The sequence below is a fragment of the Hyposmocoma kahamanoa genome, unplaced genomic scaffold, assembly GCF_003589595.1.
Source record: "Hyposmocoma kahamanoa isolate Upper Pololo Valley unplaced genomic scaffold, ASM358959v1 92, whole genome shotgun sequence".
NCBI lineage: Eukaryota > Metazoa > Arthropoda > Insecta > Lepidoptera > Cosmopterigidae > Hyposmocoma > Hyposmocoma kahamanoa.
Window position 1 is genome coordinate 18,029,065 of NW_020654748.1, and position 16,681 is coordinate 18,045,745.

Consider the following 16,681-nt stretch of genomic DNA (forward strand, 5'->3'; position numbering starts at 1 on the left):
TTTTCAAACAAAACCGACATTTCGGACTCTTCACTAGTTACACGGTCACAGCAGGCTCTAGTGGCAAAAACAGCTTTAGTTTCAGTTGCGAAAACATAAAAACTTAATATATTTTACGCCCATTAAGTTTATAAACCATCTCGTGCATTAAATAAGTATGTAGGTAAATACTTTATTGTACAACACAAACAAATTACAGATTTTTAACAAAGAAATATAATATGTAAATAATATAGTACAAATAGTAAAGTTGGCTGCAGATAGCTAGATATTGGACAAACTATCAAAATCCTTTTTAGAATTACAACTTGAAAATTATCGTTTTCAAACTACGGTCAAGCTCTTGGAGTTAGACTTAAATTACTGCTTCATAATTTATCCAAAACTCATTTAACTAGTTGGGACTTGCAATATCAATTCCGGTGAAGACTAGTGAAACAATGTCATTCCAATAATGCCAAAGATTTTGATGACAGGTCTTGAAATATTATTCCGGTATTAAAACCAGATTTGATTGAAAAGATTGGGGACAGCGAAAATTGAGGCTTAGGTAGTTATACTGTCAGCAAAGTCGATATGTACCACCATAAGGGTTAGTTTTGCTTGCTATCAATGACGGGTAATGTCGGCCATACGCAGCTTGCTTGTACTTGTGAACCTATGGTGTTTGATGGTATTATTTTTTATTATAAACTAAAGGTGTACAAAGCACAGGCGATCCCATATGAAGTTCCCACTTGACTCCTGCCAACGACGGGCTGTTAGTGTAGTCGACTGTTCCAAACTCACAGACGGTTCGGAGTCCCTTAGTCTATGGAGAGGTTGATTCTCTCTACGTAGCCTATCTTCTGTATAACGAGAATTGCTCAGAGGAACTATTTGAAATGGTGCCACTGTCACATTGCCGCCATCGCACCAGCCATCGAAGGAGTAGAATACGTCCCTGCATCTTTGTATCCTGCCATTTTATGACCTGTCCATTCCTCGAACCCGCAGTACGGTACCTCAGCACGAATTAAAATTTTTCCCGTACTAATATGGTTTAGATTGCTTAAGTCAGGCGGCAGAGACGCTGGATTTATTTCACAATAATTTTTTTTACAAACGAAATTGAAGCAATTTGAAAAATGTATGTCGTATAGTGGGTATTCTATTTAGTTCAGTTGATAAAAAAAAGGTCATTGGTATATGTAAAGTACTCATTGAATACAGTAGTTTTCTTGTGAAATTTCGAGGTCAATCAAACTTGATTTTTTCTATCTCGAAAATTTTTCTTCAATTTTACTATATATTTTTTCCAAAGTGATTTATTCTACATTTTCACTATTATGCGGTATCAACCAAAGCTATTTGAGGTAGTATAGACTCTTAAACTTACCACGACCGTATTGAGAACGTCTCAAAGACAAGCCAGATCAAGAGTACCTTAATTGATAATCGAAATCGTTTTTGAAAGCATTGATGCGTATTGAAGAGTTGAAAGATGTGTTTAGGATTGTAACGAGTGGAGGGCTGTGGTCTCTGCTTACGCCGATGGGAAAAGAGCATGAAAAGTATGTATGTGTAAAGTTTGTTATTGCGTCCGCTTTATTACGTTGTTGTGATTAGCGGTTATTATAGCTATATAATATTTTTACATCCTGTACATTAGATACAGATATTAGCACCCACATCCTCTCCAATTCTTGTAACTCTATCGAGTAATATTGTAGAAATTGGAGATACAGTTACAAGAATAATATCTACATACTATCTATAAATAAGAATATCTACAACATTACGCGATGAAGTTACAAGAATTGGAGAGGATGTGTGTTGTATTTTTGTGTATCTAATGGTACAATAAACATTTTTGACGTAACTGCACTTAAGCCATTCTCCATGAGGGGTGCTATAAGTTGACAAGTCCTATTTGCCCGAAATTTTTAATTTCACGTTGGTGAAATTAAAAATTTCAAGCCTTTGCCCTTCAAAACTGGAACGCAGTAATGTGAGCATTACTGCTGGCGGTAGGTACAAGTAAGGTGGTAGTACTTCTCGGGGCGAACGCTTGCACAAGGAGCTCTACTGCTATTAAAAATAATAGATATCATAACAATATCAACACTTAGATCACCAATCTTTGCACTCGAATACAAAAGACCAGTAGCATACATTTAAAACTATTCAAATTATTGAATAAAAATTTCGTATCCCTTTGAAACAATGTGAAAACTGAACTAACGGATAACTTCCTGTTAAAATTTATTACATTCCATATAATGTTTGTTATATTTTATTTTTATTTTTCGAAGGTTTATTTTTTAATTGAAATAACCGAATGCAGCCAATACTGATCTACAACACCATATTACAAACAATGCTCGTTACTTACAACTTTGCAAGTTGATAGTAATTTATGTAAGAAACGTCCCTCAACTTGTTATCTCCTTTGATCAACCAAAAGGGACTGGGCACAGACGTGCGCATTTCACGGTGGCCGGACGCATTCCGCAGAATACGTGAGCATCTACAAATATTCCCAGATACATAAAATACTAGTAAATATGAACTTTAATGTAATAATTGTAACTTTCTTACAAAAAAAGACCTCAAAAGTTCATGGAATATACGAACATATGTTTGCCAAGTTTTATTGATATCGGTTATCGGAAAGTGCGCGAACCCATTTTCATCCCCTACTTTGCCACTCTAAGAAGCGAAATATTTCCTTCAAATTTAAATGGGACCAATACTGAGGTACCCTCTTTCCAACAAAAGAAGAATCACCAAAATCGGTTCACAATTGCTGGAGTTATCGCGTAACATAGGTACAAAACATATACTACAAAAAGATACAGTCGAAATTTTTGAAGTCGGTTAAAAACAGAAATTTCAAATTTTATATTTGCATGGTCAAATGCGTTGCTCATCGATGCGCTCAGTCAGGTGACAATGCAGTTTTGTATTTTTAACGCACTCCAAAAAAGGAGGAGGTTCTTAATACGAATGTAATTTTTATTATTTTTTTGTGTATGTTACAATGCGATTATGCCGTCATTTGTAAACCGATTTCGATGATTCTTTTTTTATTGCAAAGGGGGTACCTCAGTAGTAGACTTATTTAAATTTGAAGAATATATTCCACCTATAAGGATGGTAAATTAGGGGGTGAATTCGGTTCATTGGATTTGGCCTACTTCCTGTAAACCGATTCCACGAAACCTTGAAGTCGGTTATTTATTTTATAAAAAAAGTATCAATAATAATAATAATAATAAAGATGTATTTTGGCAACAAATATCCCAAGCCTTCGAATTCAAATGTATGACGAAAAATAGATTAATTTTCTAAGAACTTTGTTACTTCCGATCTTGTGACTTTTCTACTACGTTTTGGACAACTAACCGCTGAACCCTGTTACATATTACGACGCCTGAGTACCAGAAGATTTCTTGCGGGTTTGAATTTGTATACCGAATAAGTATTTGACAATCAAGAAAGTAATTAAAACCACTAATAATGTATTCGGAGAAGGGTAAGGTCTGGTTGACAAGGGACCATTGCAATGCCTTCTCACTCGTAACCGGCGTTAGCAACGTGTTATAAATGAATTTATACGTAGGGTTCAAAATTTAGACTGTAATTATTATCCAAAATCTTGTCTGGCTTCTTGAAACCTTTGAGATTATTATATTATAAAAATATTATGACACCAAGTGACGGGATGAACAAGTGGTGCGCCTGGTGGTAAGCGACACGCCTGGTGGTAGGCGCCTGTCCATAACACTTGCACTGCCACTCAGTGCTTTAAATTACAAACATCTGAAGGGCACTGCCATTGCCTTCAGTCACCCTGAGACATAAGTTGACAAGTCTCTTGTGTCCGTAATTTCACCAAAACCCTTAACCCTTCAAAATCAAAAGGCAATATTACTCACAAATAGGTAAGGTCGCAGTACTTCTTTAGACGAATTCTTTTACTAGGGGCTCTACTGCTACAGGAATTAATAGTACTATGAAGAATTTAAATAATTAAACAGTTTTCCCTCTATCCGCTAATGCCTGTGTTACCGGACACGAAATTAAAGAAATAAAATTAAAAAAACTGCTATGTGCTTCGCAGTACCCGAATCACCGAATTGTTCCGGCAACTTTTAATATGTTAACATCGTAATTATACTGCAAATAGTCTCAAAGAAGAAAATGGTTCTTTTTTCCGATTACACTCTCTTTTTGGGCCTTAATTGACGCGTTTACTTTTTAATAATTATGTTTTGTACTGAATTTTTTTACGGAAATTTTGTCGTATTAACAAAATGGGAAATAAACTCCTTGTTCCCCTTATTGACGTTGTACCTACATACCGCACTAGTAGGTGAATTAATTCTCATACCCCTTCAAATTCAATAATATATATTCAACACTGTATTACTTTGATAATTGTACAATATTTGGCATAATTCCGAGTATTGTGAAGATATATATGTGAACAGAATGCTGAATTTTCCACTTTTAATTGTCTTACTGCAGTTAACATAGAGTTGAATTTAAAGTGTAAAGGAAAACGTGCATTTGTTCTTTGTTGTCTATTAATTGGAATTTTACTTTCACTTCATGCGATAGAGTGCACAAATTACTCGTGTGAATATTTTTTCATTAATTGTTGACTTGTTCAACATACAGTTTTCATTCGTTAAAGAAAAGATCCGATTAAGTTAAGCAATCATTTATGAGGTATATTGTAGAGAGTAATGATAATTGACTTGTAATAATGGTAAAAAGAAAGACAATTGTATATCGCAGTTTCGTATGAATACCGTCACTAAACAAAAAAAAGTATTTGGGGGGAAATGGTCATTATGGTTTCTCAAATTAAGTTTAAATTTGAAGAATCCATAGTTTCATTTACAATATTCAAATAACATTAATCAAATGTCTGAGTTACAGAAAACTGTGGAGTATCTATTTAAATCTCGCTGATTTTCTGCCAAGCACACATACACATGAGCAAAAATAACTCTTTTTTCTTTTTTATGTTCTTATCCCATTCATGTGGGTTCGGCACTACATGTATTTTTCTTCCACTGTACCCTATTAGCCGTAATTTCCATGTCTTTCTATCCATGTCATGGGGGATTGACGTCAGTCATGCAGCCGATCACAAAACACCATGCCAAATCCCTTTACGACTTGTTGTATTACTGAAAAATGACATAACTAAAAAATCTAAACACAACACCCAAAGCTAAATTAAGAGCTCCATCTACATCCTGAGGTTGAATTTATGTATGAAGATTTGCAAGAAGTACAGTTAAATATGGTTCCTTATTTACTCAATTCTACGTTACTGTAAATATTCAAACGAGGAATTAATTAAATAAATAAAACACCGAGACACGAAGGCGATCAAGGAACGTATGTCATGGTAATCTACAGGCGAGATAAATTTTCAGCTGCGAATTTTATTTTTTGTCGCCTATTTAAATGAATATAGAGGTATATAGAAAATAATCCCGAGACACTTGTCGTCGACATTTTGCGAAAGTATGGCTGGAAATGCTAAGGGTATTTTCGGCACTGAACGTATTAAGGGAGGTGGGATTTGATGGAGTGATAGTCATAACATTTCACCATCTTTAAGTGGATTTTCCTCACGACCGTGTTACTTATTTCGTATGTATCACACTAATAATATATTAGATATGTACATCTAGCTCGTTGACATTAGAACTTTATTATTATTTTATGTACCGTAGGTTTTTTTAATCCATGATCATTATTAGAAATAAAACTATACATATTTTCGGATTTAAATCGTGTATATTTGTTTTTTCAAACAAACTAACGCGTCTGTCGTGATCATAAGGCATATAATAAAACGGAATCGTTGGTATGTTTAGGAAAAACAAATATACGCGATTCAGATTTAAAAAAAATATTTCATTTGTAATCTGTATATTGATAAATTTGTCACGCGGGACTCTCGTAATTAAATAGTAGGCTCGGTCTACGTGAATTTTATTGTAGAAATAAAGAAAGAGTTCAAGAAGGGAAAAGAACCAGGTACAGTAAAGGCGTAAAGGCTGTAACAAAACATAATGATATAAAAACAGATACAATCGTATAAAAACACTCCCTAATGAAATTAAATACAGGTTATGGTAAAAAAAAACTTACCCCAAAAGGGCCTGTAATTTCTAGAAATGCTATCCTTTATAATTTAAGTGACATGATTTAACTGCTAGAGTGGATTGACCGATCATGCTACATTGCATGAAACTGCATTTAAAACCATGTTGATGATTTATTTGATATTTAATTTAATTTGTTTAATTATTCTAATTATCTAAGCTAATATTATAACTGTAAAATATGGACTGTAGTTGTCTGAGAATAAATGATTTTTGATTTTGATTTAACTGGTCAGAATTTTATGAGCACGTGATTTAGCTTCCGAACTTTATTAAAGAGTGGCGATGAAAAGCAGAAAAGTAATGAGGCTCAAGCGCCTTGGCAAGGGACTCATTCGTGGGAACGCGAACGCGTTCATGTTTTCTGGAATTGGTTAATTATTATCATGAAATAGGCGGGATCCAAACGCTGCGACGGGTTGTTATTTTGTACAGAGGGTACAGAGGGTCGATGTTAACGGTACGAGATCGTCAGGATCTGCAATTAGCATGGGTGTCCCTCAAGGTTCAATTCTAGGCCCATTTTTATTTTTAGTTTATATTAATGACTTACCTAGCCTTATGGAGGGTATAAAACATGAGATAGTATTGTTTGCTGATGATACTTCCTTATTATTTAAAGTTAAAATGCACCAATGTTCCTACGACGATGTGAACAATGCTATATCTAAAGTAGTTGATTGGTTTGCTGTTAATAACCTACTTCTTAATGAGAAAAAAACAAATTGTGTGAAATTTACATTACCCAATGTTAGAGAGACGGTTACAAACATTGTAGTTAGAAACGAAAAACTGAATCTTGTGGATACAGTTGTATTTCTAGGTATAACGTTAGATGCTAAATTGCAATGGGGTTCCCATATAAGTAAGTTGTCAAAACGGCTCGGCTCTGCAGTGTACGCGATTAAAAAAATAAGGAAACTTTCAGACGTCGAAACCGCTAGATTGGTTTACTTCAGCTACTTTCACAGTCTAATGACATACGGCATTTTGCTTTGGGGTAATGCCGCCGATATCAATAGAATCTTTGTCCTGCAGAAACGTGCAGTTAGGGCAATTTACAATCTGGGCCCCAAAGTATCTTTGAGAGATAAGTTTAAGGAAATTAACATTCTTACACTAGCCTCACAGTACATTTATGAAAATGTAATTTATGTTAAAAGGAATAGTAATTTATTTATGAAAAATAGTGACAGACATAACATTAATACGAGGAATAGAAATAAACTAGCTTTTCTTGATAGTCGTCTTCACAAAGTCAAAAAATCATTTAAGGGGCAATGTATACGCTTTTATAACAAGATTCCGGTTGATATACAAAATTTGCCTTTCACGAGGTTTAAAACTATAGTGAAACAAAAACTTTATACTAAAGGTTATTATACAACTTCTGCGTACTGGGATGACAAAAATCCGTGGTAGTAACCCGTTTAGCTCATGGAGGTAGTCTCGATCTGTGATGTTTCAAATAAAAAAAATTATTGTAAATGTTATTTACAAAGAGCAACCCCTAGAGTTTCTTGCTCATTCTTCTCAGGGGAATCTGCCTTACGAATGAGCGGTAGAGTTTAACCATTGTGACGATTCCAAGTGTAATAATGCTTACCTATGAAATAAAGATTATTTTGAATTTGAATTTGAAATTTGAATTTGTAATTGGTTAATTATTAATATGAAATGGGCGAGGCCGATTTGTGGTTATCGACAGACGTCGATAGTGGCAAAAAATGTGTAATTTCACGAACCGCCGCGTTAAGATTAGTATGTTATTTGTAGTTCAAGAAACTTATGTAACATTTTAGTAAAACTAATAGCCGTATACCATTTCTTACACACAATTCTAAAATACACTGAAATTCGAAATCTAATATTTAACTACGGGAAGTATACTTCAAGTTTGAGTCTGGATAGAGTTACAATTTATATTTCTCAAACAGATAGGTAATTGTTTTTAATTTAATCCTGCTCCTAATTTTGGCTATGAAATCTTGTGTAGTTAACATACGAGTAAAATTACAAATAAAGAAGACGGAACGCCATTGAAATTTGAATTATCTACTTTAAGTTTTAAGTAATACAGTTAATATTCAGAAATGAATGTGGACAACATATAATAATGCAACATTAAAACCAAAACTGCTGATAATAATAAATGATGTAAAGGGAACTTTCATCACTCCTGTTACGGCCCTGGACATTAAAATGTAAAAAATAATAACAGAAGATGTAGAATGAGCTCCTTCCTGAAGTGTTTCCTTTGGTTCTTCAAAAAGCGAGTAAACAGGTCCCTCAAAGACTGGCAAGGCGTAGGCAGTTCTTCTGGTGTTGCAAATGTTCGTTAGCTATGATTTCCACCTCCTGACAAGTGGCTGGTCCGTCCCTTTGCTTCCCACTTATAAATAAAAATTGGATATGTTCCATGTTTGTTCTCTGTTTACTATTGTTAGCTTTGATATTTTTTTCTGATGTTCATCCAAATTTTTTACTTGTTGCAATTTACTATACAGGGTTTTGATAAAATACTGACAAAACATAATAATATTACCAAAAGTAAACTTTTAAGTTTTGTTGTACTACAAGTTGACACTATAGCATATAAATAACATATTGTATTATGTATTAATTATTGCACCAAATAGATACAACTGAAAAATTGTTTAACAGAAAGTGAGCACTGGCGGACTTATCTCTAAAAGAGATATTCCAGCCAACCCAGGTCAGTGAGAGCTAAGGTTATAACCGGACAACAGCGTGCAAGAGAGAATGAGAAAGAAATATAATAAACTATATACTTAAATAAAATAAAAAGTACCGTTACTTACTTAAGTATTATATACATTTAGGTACACATACATAAATAAATATATAAAAGGATAAAAAAGGAACAACAAAATTATTACACAGATAGTTCGTCAAGAAAGTGCGCCGTCTACCTTTTCTTAAAAGAGTATATATAGTGTCACTATATATTATATTGTAGCAATAGACCTAGTTGTGAAAGATTTCATCCAGAGTAGTACTGCCTTACCTATTTCTGCCGCCAAGAAGTAACGTCAGCATTCCCGTGTTCCGGTCTCAGGGTGACGGGTGCAGTGGCACTACCACTCAGATCTTTGCGATTTAAAGCTCTGAGTGGCACTGCAACTGTTATGGGTAGACATGTAGCTTACCGTCAGGTACACGACTTGTTCGTCCCGTTACTTGATACCATAAAGAAAACTTTTTAGATATTGAGTTCATAGGTTTTCGCGATTGTTACGCATAGCAAATGAAACTGTTTTCCCGGATTTTTCCGGATTGAACAGTTTCATTAACTTTTTAGATCTTTATTTACTGTAATATCCCCGCTACTGCGTTTTTATGATGTTAGTAATATAGTCCTACGAAATTGTTAATGTTTTACAAATGACCCCGTGTTATTTAAAAAAGACATTAATACTTATAACACAATTTGTCATTAACATAGAGTTTAACGATTCGTTTTAAAGAGTAATTGCTACTAATTACAAAGTACGTTCGGGCGATCCCGAACGTACATTTCATTCTTTGCCGTTGTTTTTTTCATTAGATTTTGTACTGTTCAACAGAACGTTTTAAAATGGACTTTAATTAGAAATGTTTTAGGGGTTTTAGTTTTTATTTCGACATTTACATTTATTTATTCAGTTCACTAATAGTGTAAGAACTATAATACATATTATAAATAACATTTGGCGATCATCTCTAATTCAGCAACCAATTACAAGTGAACGCAGCTAGCATAAACAATAGAAAACTAAGTAAATATATATTGGAAATGAAGTTTTTTTTTTTCGGATATAAATCGCGTATTTTTGTTTGTTCAAAGTGCACGTTTAACTCGAGAAATAAATAGTAAAGCAATACAAGTAAAATACAGGCGAAAAAGAAATTCAATTTAGGCTTAAGAAAATTGTTTCGCGAAATTTTATTTCACAAAGATATATATTCCATTTAGTCTGTTAAATAAATGCCCATAAAGTACTTCATCATTTATTTATTCTCCTAAATATAAGAAAATAAAGCTGATACCGAATACGTATTTCTAGAAAAACAATGATAATTATGTCAGCTCAGCACTCCTTAAGAAATTCTAATAAACCCGTCAAGAGTCAACTTTATACATTTCTTTCTCATGTAAGATTACGTGAGAAAGAACATTTTACGTCCTCCAGGGACAGGGTTTAGGTCATAGTTCGACGCGCTGGCCCAATACAGGTAGGAAACTTATACTTATACACATTACACACATACACATTTTCCGAGGGTTGTAAAACATACACATACAGGTTTCATCGCGACGTTTTCCGTCACCTAGACGTATTTATAGACATATACGTTAGTCGTAGGTGTCTACCGCCACAGGAATTTGAGTCGTCAAACTTCCAATCAAGACAAGACAAGACATGAGTACAACTTTTAATTTTTTTTAAATATTTTTGGTATTTTTTTAATGGTGAATAAGAACACAGCTGGTCATTAAAGAACCGTGTGGCTCTAGGACGCTGCAGTACTAAATTCGTTAGCGATAATGTGGGTTACGAATGGTTGTACACGCGATAACCTATCAAGCTACACATTGACGGATCCTGTTCCACTGCACTGGAGGCGATATTTGGACTGAAATGTATAGCATGGTGTAATATTGACTGTAAATGGACTAGTGACAAGCAACTATTCTCCCATCGGACTTCCACTTCGTACCTGCGAGATTATTTTTTCACCAAATAGAAAAGCTGTTCAGCACAACAAATAAAACATATGGCCAAAGTTTTCTGCAGTGGTCTGTATAATTAAATAGAAATCCCAATCTAAGTGTAAACCTTTGAAACCTTTTCTCTTAGTAAAGTCGAAACGGGATTGTTAAGATCATTGATTGCGAGCGAGAGACTAGCAAAGTCTACGCTTAGTGACTTAACTCAGATCGACTTAATGCAGCTGGGAGCCGTCGGCTTAAAAACAACTTTATAAAATGTGATATAAAAGAGATAAACGTTTCTTTTTATACTGTATTAAAACTAGTTTTAATTTCAATTTACAGGGATAGAAGACAGACAAAATCTTTTTCTTAGAATGTTTTGAAAATTGACGAATTTCTCTCAGATTGTGTACGGATTTAGCATTAACGTGTTCATGCGACTATTTGTTATAATTGGTATTAGATTTTTAGGTTTATGCAGTGTACTCATTTTTACCTATCTTTAATAAACTCTTCATGCTAATAATCTACTACGAAGGCGGCTTGATTTTACCGATCACCATATACGAGCGCACCAGGGGAAAAGACGCGTCCGTGACAACGCAGGCGCATCATAGCGGTATAAGGATTAATGCTTAGCGAAAAATGGACGGAGCATGTGCGTGGCGAGTGGGTTCTATTTATTAATTGATTAATTATTAATATAGACGAACGAGGCCTGTAGACAAATGTAGGCCTACATTGTATGAACTGAATTGTACCCAGGAATGTCCAGCATGGTAACCGTTCAGCCACGGACGCGGTTACATTACAACAATAAGAATAGCCACCATCTACTTTGGGTCTTTTCTGAAATAATCGCACGTGCTTTCTTTCAAAAATACTAAAAGATAACTACAATTTCACAATAAATATTTCCTGTTTAACAAAAATTTACAACCAAAAATGACTTTTCATTTTTGGTTGTGCAATTTTCACACGCTCAATATGCGAGTAACCGAATAACTAAGCAATGAAAATCTTTACTGGATTTTGTTTTCACTAATAATACGTGAACCGGCATCTCCTAGATACACGTGTAACATCTCCATCCACGCCATTACGTCAGTGTGTAGTAAAAAAGGAATGTGATTATATCAATAGACGCCAACAAAAAAGCCACGTTTTACTATTGAAATATTTAATCGTCGATGTTGTTCACAGATGTGGTGCGCTACACCCTGGAGATCAGCTCTTGGCCTTCGATGACCATGTGATCGAGGGCAACAACTACACAGCGGAGGAAGTAATGTGTTACTTGGAAAACTCGGAACCTGGTTTTACGAGGCTCCATGTTGCACCGAGGCATGTTATTACTCATTCTGGGAGATATACCAGAGGTAAGTGTGGTAACTGGTTCATGACTGCACCACCTCAGTCAACCGTGACAATGGAACCTGTAAAGGGCCGGAAACGTCGGTTTGCTTGAAAACACAAATATACGCGATTTAAATCCGGAAAAATAGTTTCATTTCCTAAGGAAAATATTTTTGTTTTTCAATTATGCGTTACGGTAATGTCTAAAGTTTAACAAAGGGAACGAATAAGGGCGATGCCACACGATCGCTGCCAGAGTGTTGTATCGTCGCACCGCTATGATATCAACGTACCGAGTGCCACACGAGCAAAACGCAGGTTACTTACGCACAAGAAGTAACCCTTCCCTGCGTCGTCGATACTCACGCGTTACGTCGCCGCACGCCGTTTCAACGCACTGTAAGGATGGGAGTTGGTGGCGATGAGTGAAACGAGCGAAGGCTGGTTTAACACTGATTTATTGAGAATAGTACTAGTATACATATAGTACGCATAAATCGACACTACACCTTCCTTGGAGGGAAAAAAATAAAATAAACATGGTTGTCTTATTTTATTTCTACTCTCCGATATTTTCCTCTAAATTAAACGTATAAGCCTATAAGAATATTAAAATAGTAAATATATAAACCTATTTTAAATTACATAGTTATCATAAGATTGTACATATTAAATATTTGAATAGGCTACATGTGGCGTGTAGTTCTAATTCATTATTATTATGTAGTACAACGCAGCGTTGTCGCAACGCATCGTGTGGTACCGCTCTTAGTAAGTATTTATTAATGACGTATAAGTGTTATTAATTTTATTTTTAATAAATAAATATTTAATTGTTAAAAAAAAAGAAAAGATTATTATTTTCTTAATTGCATCGCTGTGATTAATTGTTTTCATCGAACAATTATTTCATCAAACTCTAAAGGTTGCTGTATTTTGTCACACCATATTTTGTCATTATCATTTTATGGCAATGGTGTTTTGATTGTATTACTCGATACAAATTCAAGGCATCCTTGATCTATTGATAAAATTAAAAAAAATATCCGTTTTGTATAAATAATTCAATGTGCAGTCGCTGTTACTTAATTCCCTTCCCTATATTATGTACGGGCCTGTATAGCTAACATAAGTGTTTATATGTGATGAAAATTCGAAGATAATATATAAGCTTAATACAACACCGCATCAATAATAAATTGAGAAATTGTACTAGGTCAAGAGCATGTCAAGTTTGACAATTAAGATTTAAATTGTACTCTATGCTGTTGTCGATAAGAAAGGTCCAAAGCTCAGTTTTTGATCTGCTCTTGACTGTACCAAATATACCGCTTGTCAGGTTCAACTTTACATTGCAACCCCTACAAATTCTTAAAATAAACAGTTAACTTATTGCCCGTATAGTCAAACTACCTTCATACTAATCGTAAATGTTGGTAATGAGACAAGTTCTTGGCGGGAACGTAATGATTACAGGGTTAATTCTTCGGCAGCCTCTGGCAAAGTTGCTCAATGCTCCAAGTTGAAAAGCGACTGTATGGTCTAAATGATAAGATAATTTTATTCTTCGGGCTTTAAAACAGCGTTTGAACTCGGTTGATTTATATTACTTACGAGTACTAGATTACACTTGATATAAGCATAACCATAGCATTCAGTTTTATATCAGCATATTTGAACTAGTTCAATCTATAGACAATGAACGCTGCCAAAACTTTGAAGACCCGGTTAAAGGAAACTAGTTTGAACAATTTATTACAGCATTAATATTTAATGCATTCTCACTTAAGCTTTACTGGGCATGTAACCCAGGGCTAGCGGCATTGGGATAACATAATATAGTAGGGATAACAGACTTCGAAAATGATACCGTGATATTTCGAATCCAGATAATTGGCTGGAAACTGAAGAGGATCTTCATGGTCGAAGGAATTTGAACAGACTTTTTTTTCCTTGCATTGAAATTATAGGTTCTTGAAGTATTTCATGCCATTGTTCCGTGTTTTGGATAAATGTATATCAATGCTTACGTAGATTACACGTAGATTTCTTTACTGCAACAACCTGCAACGACCTTCAAGCCCCTCCCTCTTCGTCTAACGCTACTCCGCTCTTGCCCGCTCGGTACCATCGCCGCAACAAGCACTACAATCAAAACAAAATTCTTTAGATTCTTGAATTGTTATTTTCTATTCAAAAACACCCTAATATTATGAACAATAACAACTCATTCAGTGTTGTTGACAGGGCCTTATATATTACGGTCGGATTCTAAGAACTTATTCCAAATTACACCGTGGCTTGTTTCAAAATATTGCACTAGTTGAGATTTCCTGTCAATTCCGGAATCCACAAGACTGGCCCTCAATTCTGCCAATTTTAAATCATCTCAGTTGTGTGTGATAGAGTGTCAAAGGCAGGAGTTTGTACGTATGGTATTCTGTTAAAAGAGTAGTGGCTTTTCGGTGTCTAGTTATCGACCTGCTATTTAACTGCCGTTGTATTGTTTTGGTGTTTTACTCTTCAAGGGCGAGTCGATGGCATATGAATGCCATCACTGCCATTCCACTGACACTCCATTGAGTCGTAACTGTCATTAGACTAGATTTTAGCAGAATTACAAATAAGATCATAATTGCTATATAATCCCAGTGGAGTCTCCATGGAATAGCAAAGACCAGGGATTTCAAGAATATTAGCTGACTTGGGGACCTGTTCTTGTAGCGATTAAGCAAGAGTGACATCCATGCCATCACACCATACTGTCTGTCGCCTTTACCTTGTACTATTATGAATCCGTGAACATCAAACTTCGCTAGTATAATTCAAAAGACGTAAGTTTTGATGTCTGTAATGTTCTCACTAATACGTTTCCAAGATACCAACACTAATTCAAGTTTCATTTGAGGTGGAATTAACTTGCATATTATATCACCTTTGAATTATGATGAACTGTTGGAGAAGTACATATAAGAGAAATTATAGTTTGGTAGCCAGGCTGTATTTGTTCAGAGTTTCTGTTAGTAAAGATTTTGTTAGATAGTTGATACATTTCTCTAATTAATTATGTATCATTATCAACCCATTTGTACGTCCCACTGCTGGGCACGGGTTTCCTCTCAGACGAGGGTTTAGGCCACAGTCAGCCGTGCTGGCCCAGTGTAGGTTGGGTCTTTACACATTTTCCCTGGGTTGTAAACCTTCTTCGACATGCATGTTTTATCACCATATCTTTCTTCACCGAAAAGTTATGGTAAATTTCAAATTAAATTTGGCACATAAATTCCGAAAACTCAGAGGAGTGAGCCCGGATTAGAACCCACGACCTCTGGTTAGAGTCGATTGGTCGAATAATAAGGCTACCACATACACAGTTAATTATTTCCTTTACAAACAAATGTGGAGATTAATGGAATCAATCATAACTTTTCATTGAATCAATCACAACTTGATTAAATTCATTACTCGAAATTGTTGCGGCAACTATTGTGCTCGATGAGCTCAAATTGATTGATTGTGTGGTGTGATTAGTTGCATTAAGCTACACTAAATGAGAGTCAATTTTTTTTAGAGCACATATTATGTAGGGTACATCAACTTTGTTCTAAATAAGAATATAATGTTATCGCTATGTTTCGAGACTAAAAACGTTCCATGTTTATTTAGTTGGTTAATGAAGTGTCGTTTTTAAGGGCAGGCTTAAAAACTTTTTGTTGTAAAGAAATAATTGGCTTACGTAGCCGTTTGCGTAACAGGGATTGTTGTTTTTATTTAGACCTAACACGAATGTCCGCGAGTTTATTCATGACCGAGACAAAAAGCCTAATGTGTTAATTCATCATATTATACGGTTAAACATTTTTATTACAATTTAGATTGTTGAGAAGATCAAAGAAAATACTTTTTGTTACGTGGAAATATTTAGTAAAATTGGGACTTTACAATAACACGCCATATTTAAAAAAACAACGGGTCGTATTTTTCACTTCAAAAAAAGAAAAAGGTTCTCAATTCGACTGTATGCTTTTCTTTTGTATGTATGTTACTCGATGACTCCGATTTGTAAACCCATTTTGATGATTTTTTTTTTGTTGAAAAGAGGGTACCTCAGGAGTGGTTCCATTAAAATTTGAAGACTATTATAATATTCCAATGTTAATGTTGGCAAACTAGGGTATTAATGACTTTTGAGGTTGACTTTTTTAGTACTCTGTAGTGAGATTATTATTTCCTATAGTTGTTTAACATGGTGTCGTAAAAATACGGATTTATGAAAGAGAGTAAAGATAAGAATGATGATGCCGCGAGCTTTTTCAGAAGTTGCCGACGGATTATATATACGTTCAATTGTCTAATACAATCTAAAATAACGTACTTTTACCTCAATTATACGGTTACTTTAAAAGCTAAGTAACCGGTTACAGCGTTAATTAAA

General features: G+C 34.7%; 1 protein-coding gene across 3 annotated transcripts in view; it reads left to right on the top strand.

Moving 5' to 3' along the window:
- The window catches only part of LOC113236798 (glutamate receptor-interacting protein 1), a 283,967-nt gene that overhangs the window by 234,851 nt on the left and 32,435 nt on the right, over positions 1 to 16,681 (top strand). For all 3 annotated transcript variants that reach the window (XM_026472980.1, XM_026472982.1, XM_026472981.1), the window contains one exon: positions 12,094 to 12,269. In XM_026472980.1, coding sequence (XP_026328765.1) covers positions 12,094 to 12,269 — 176 coding nt within the window. The remainder of the gene's footprint in view (positions 1 to 12,093; positions 12,270 to 16,681) is intronic.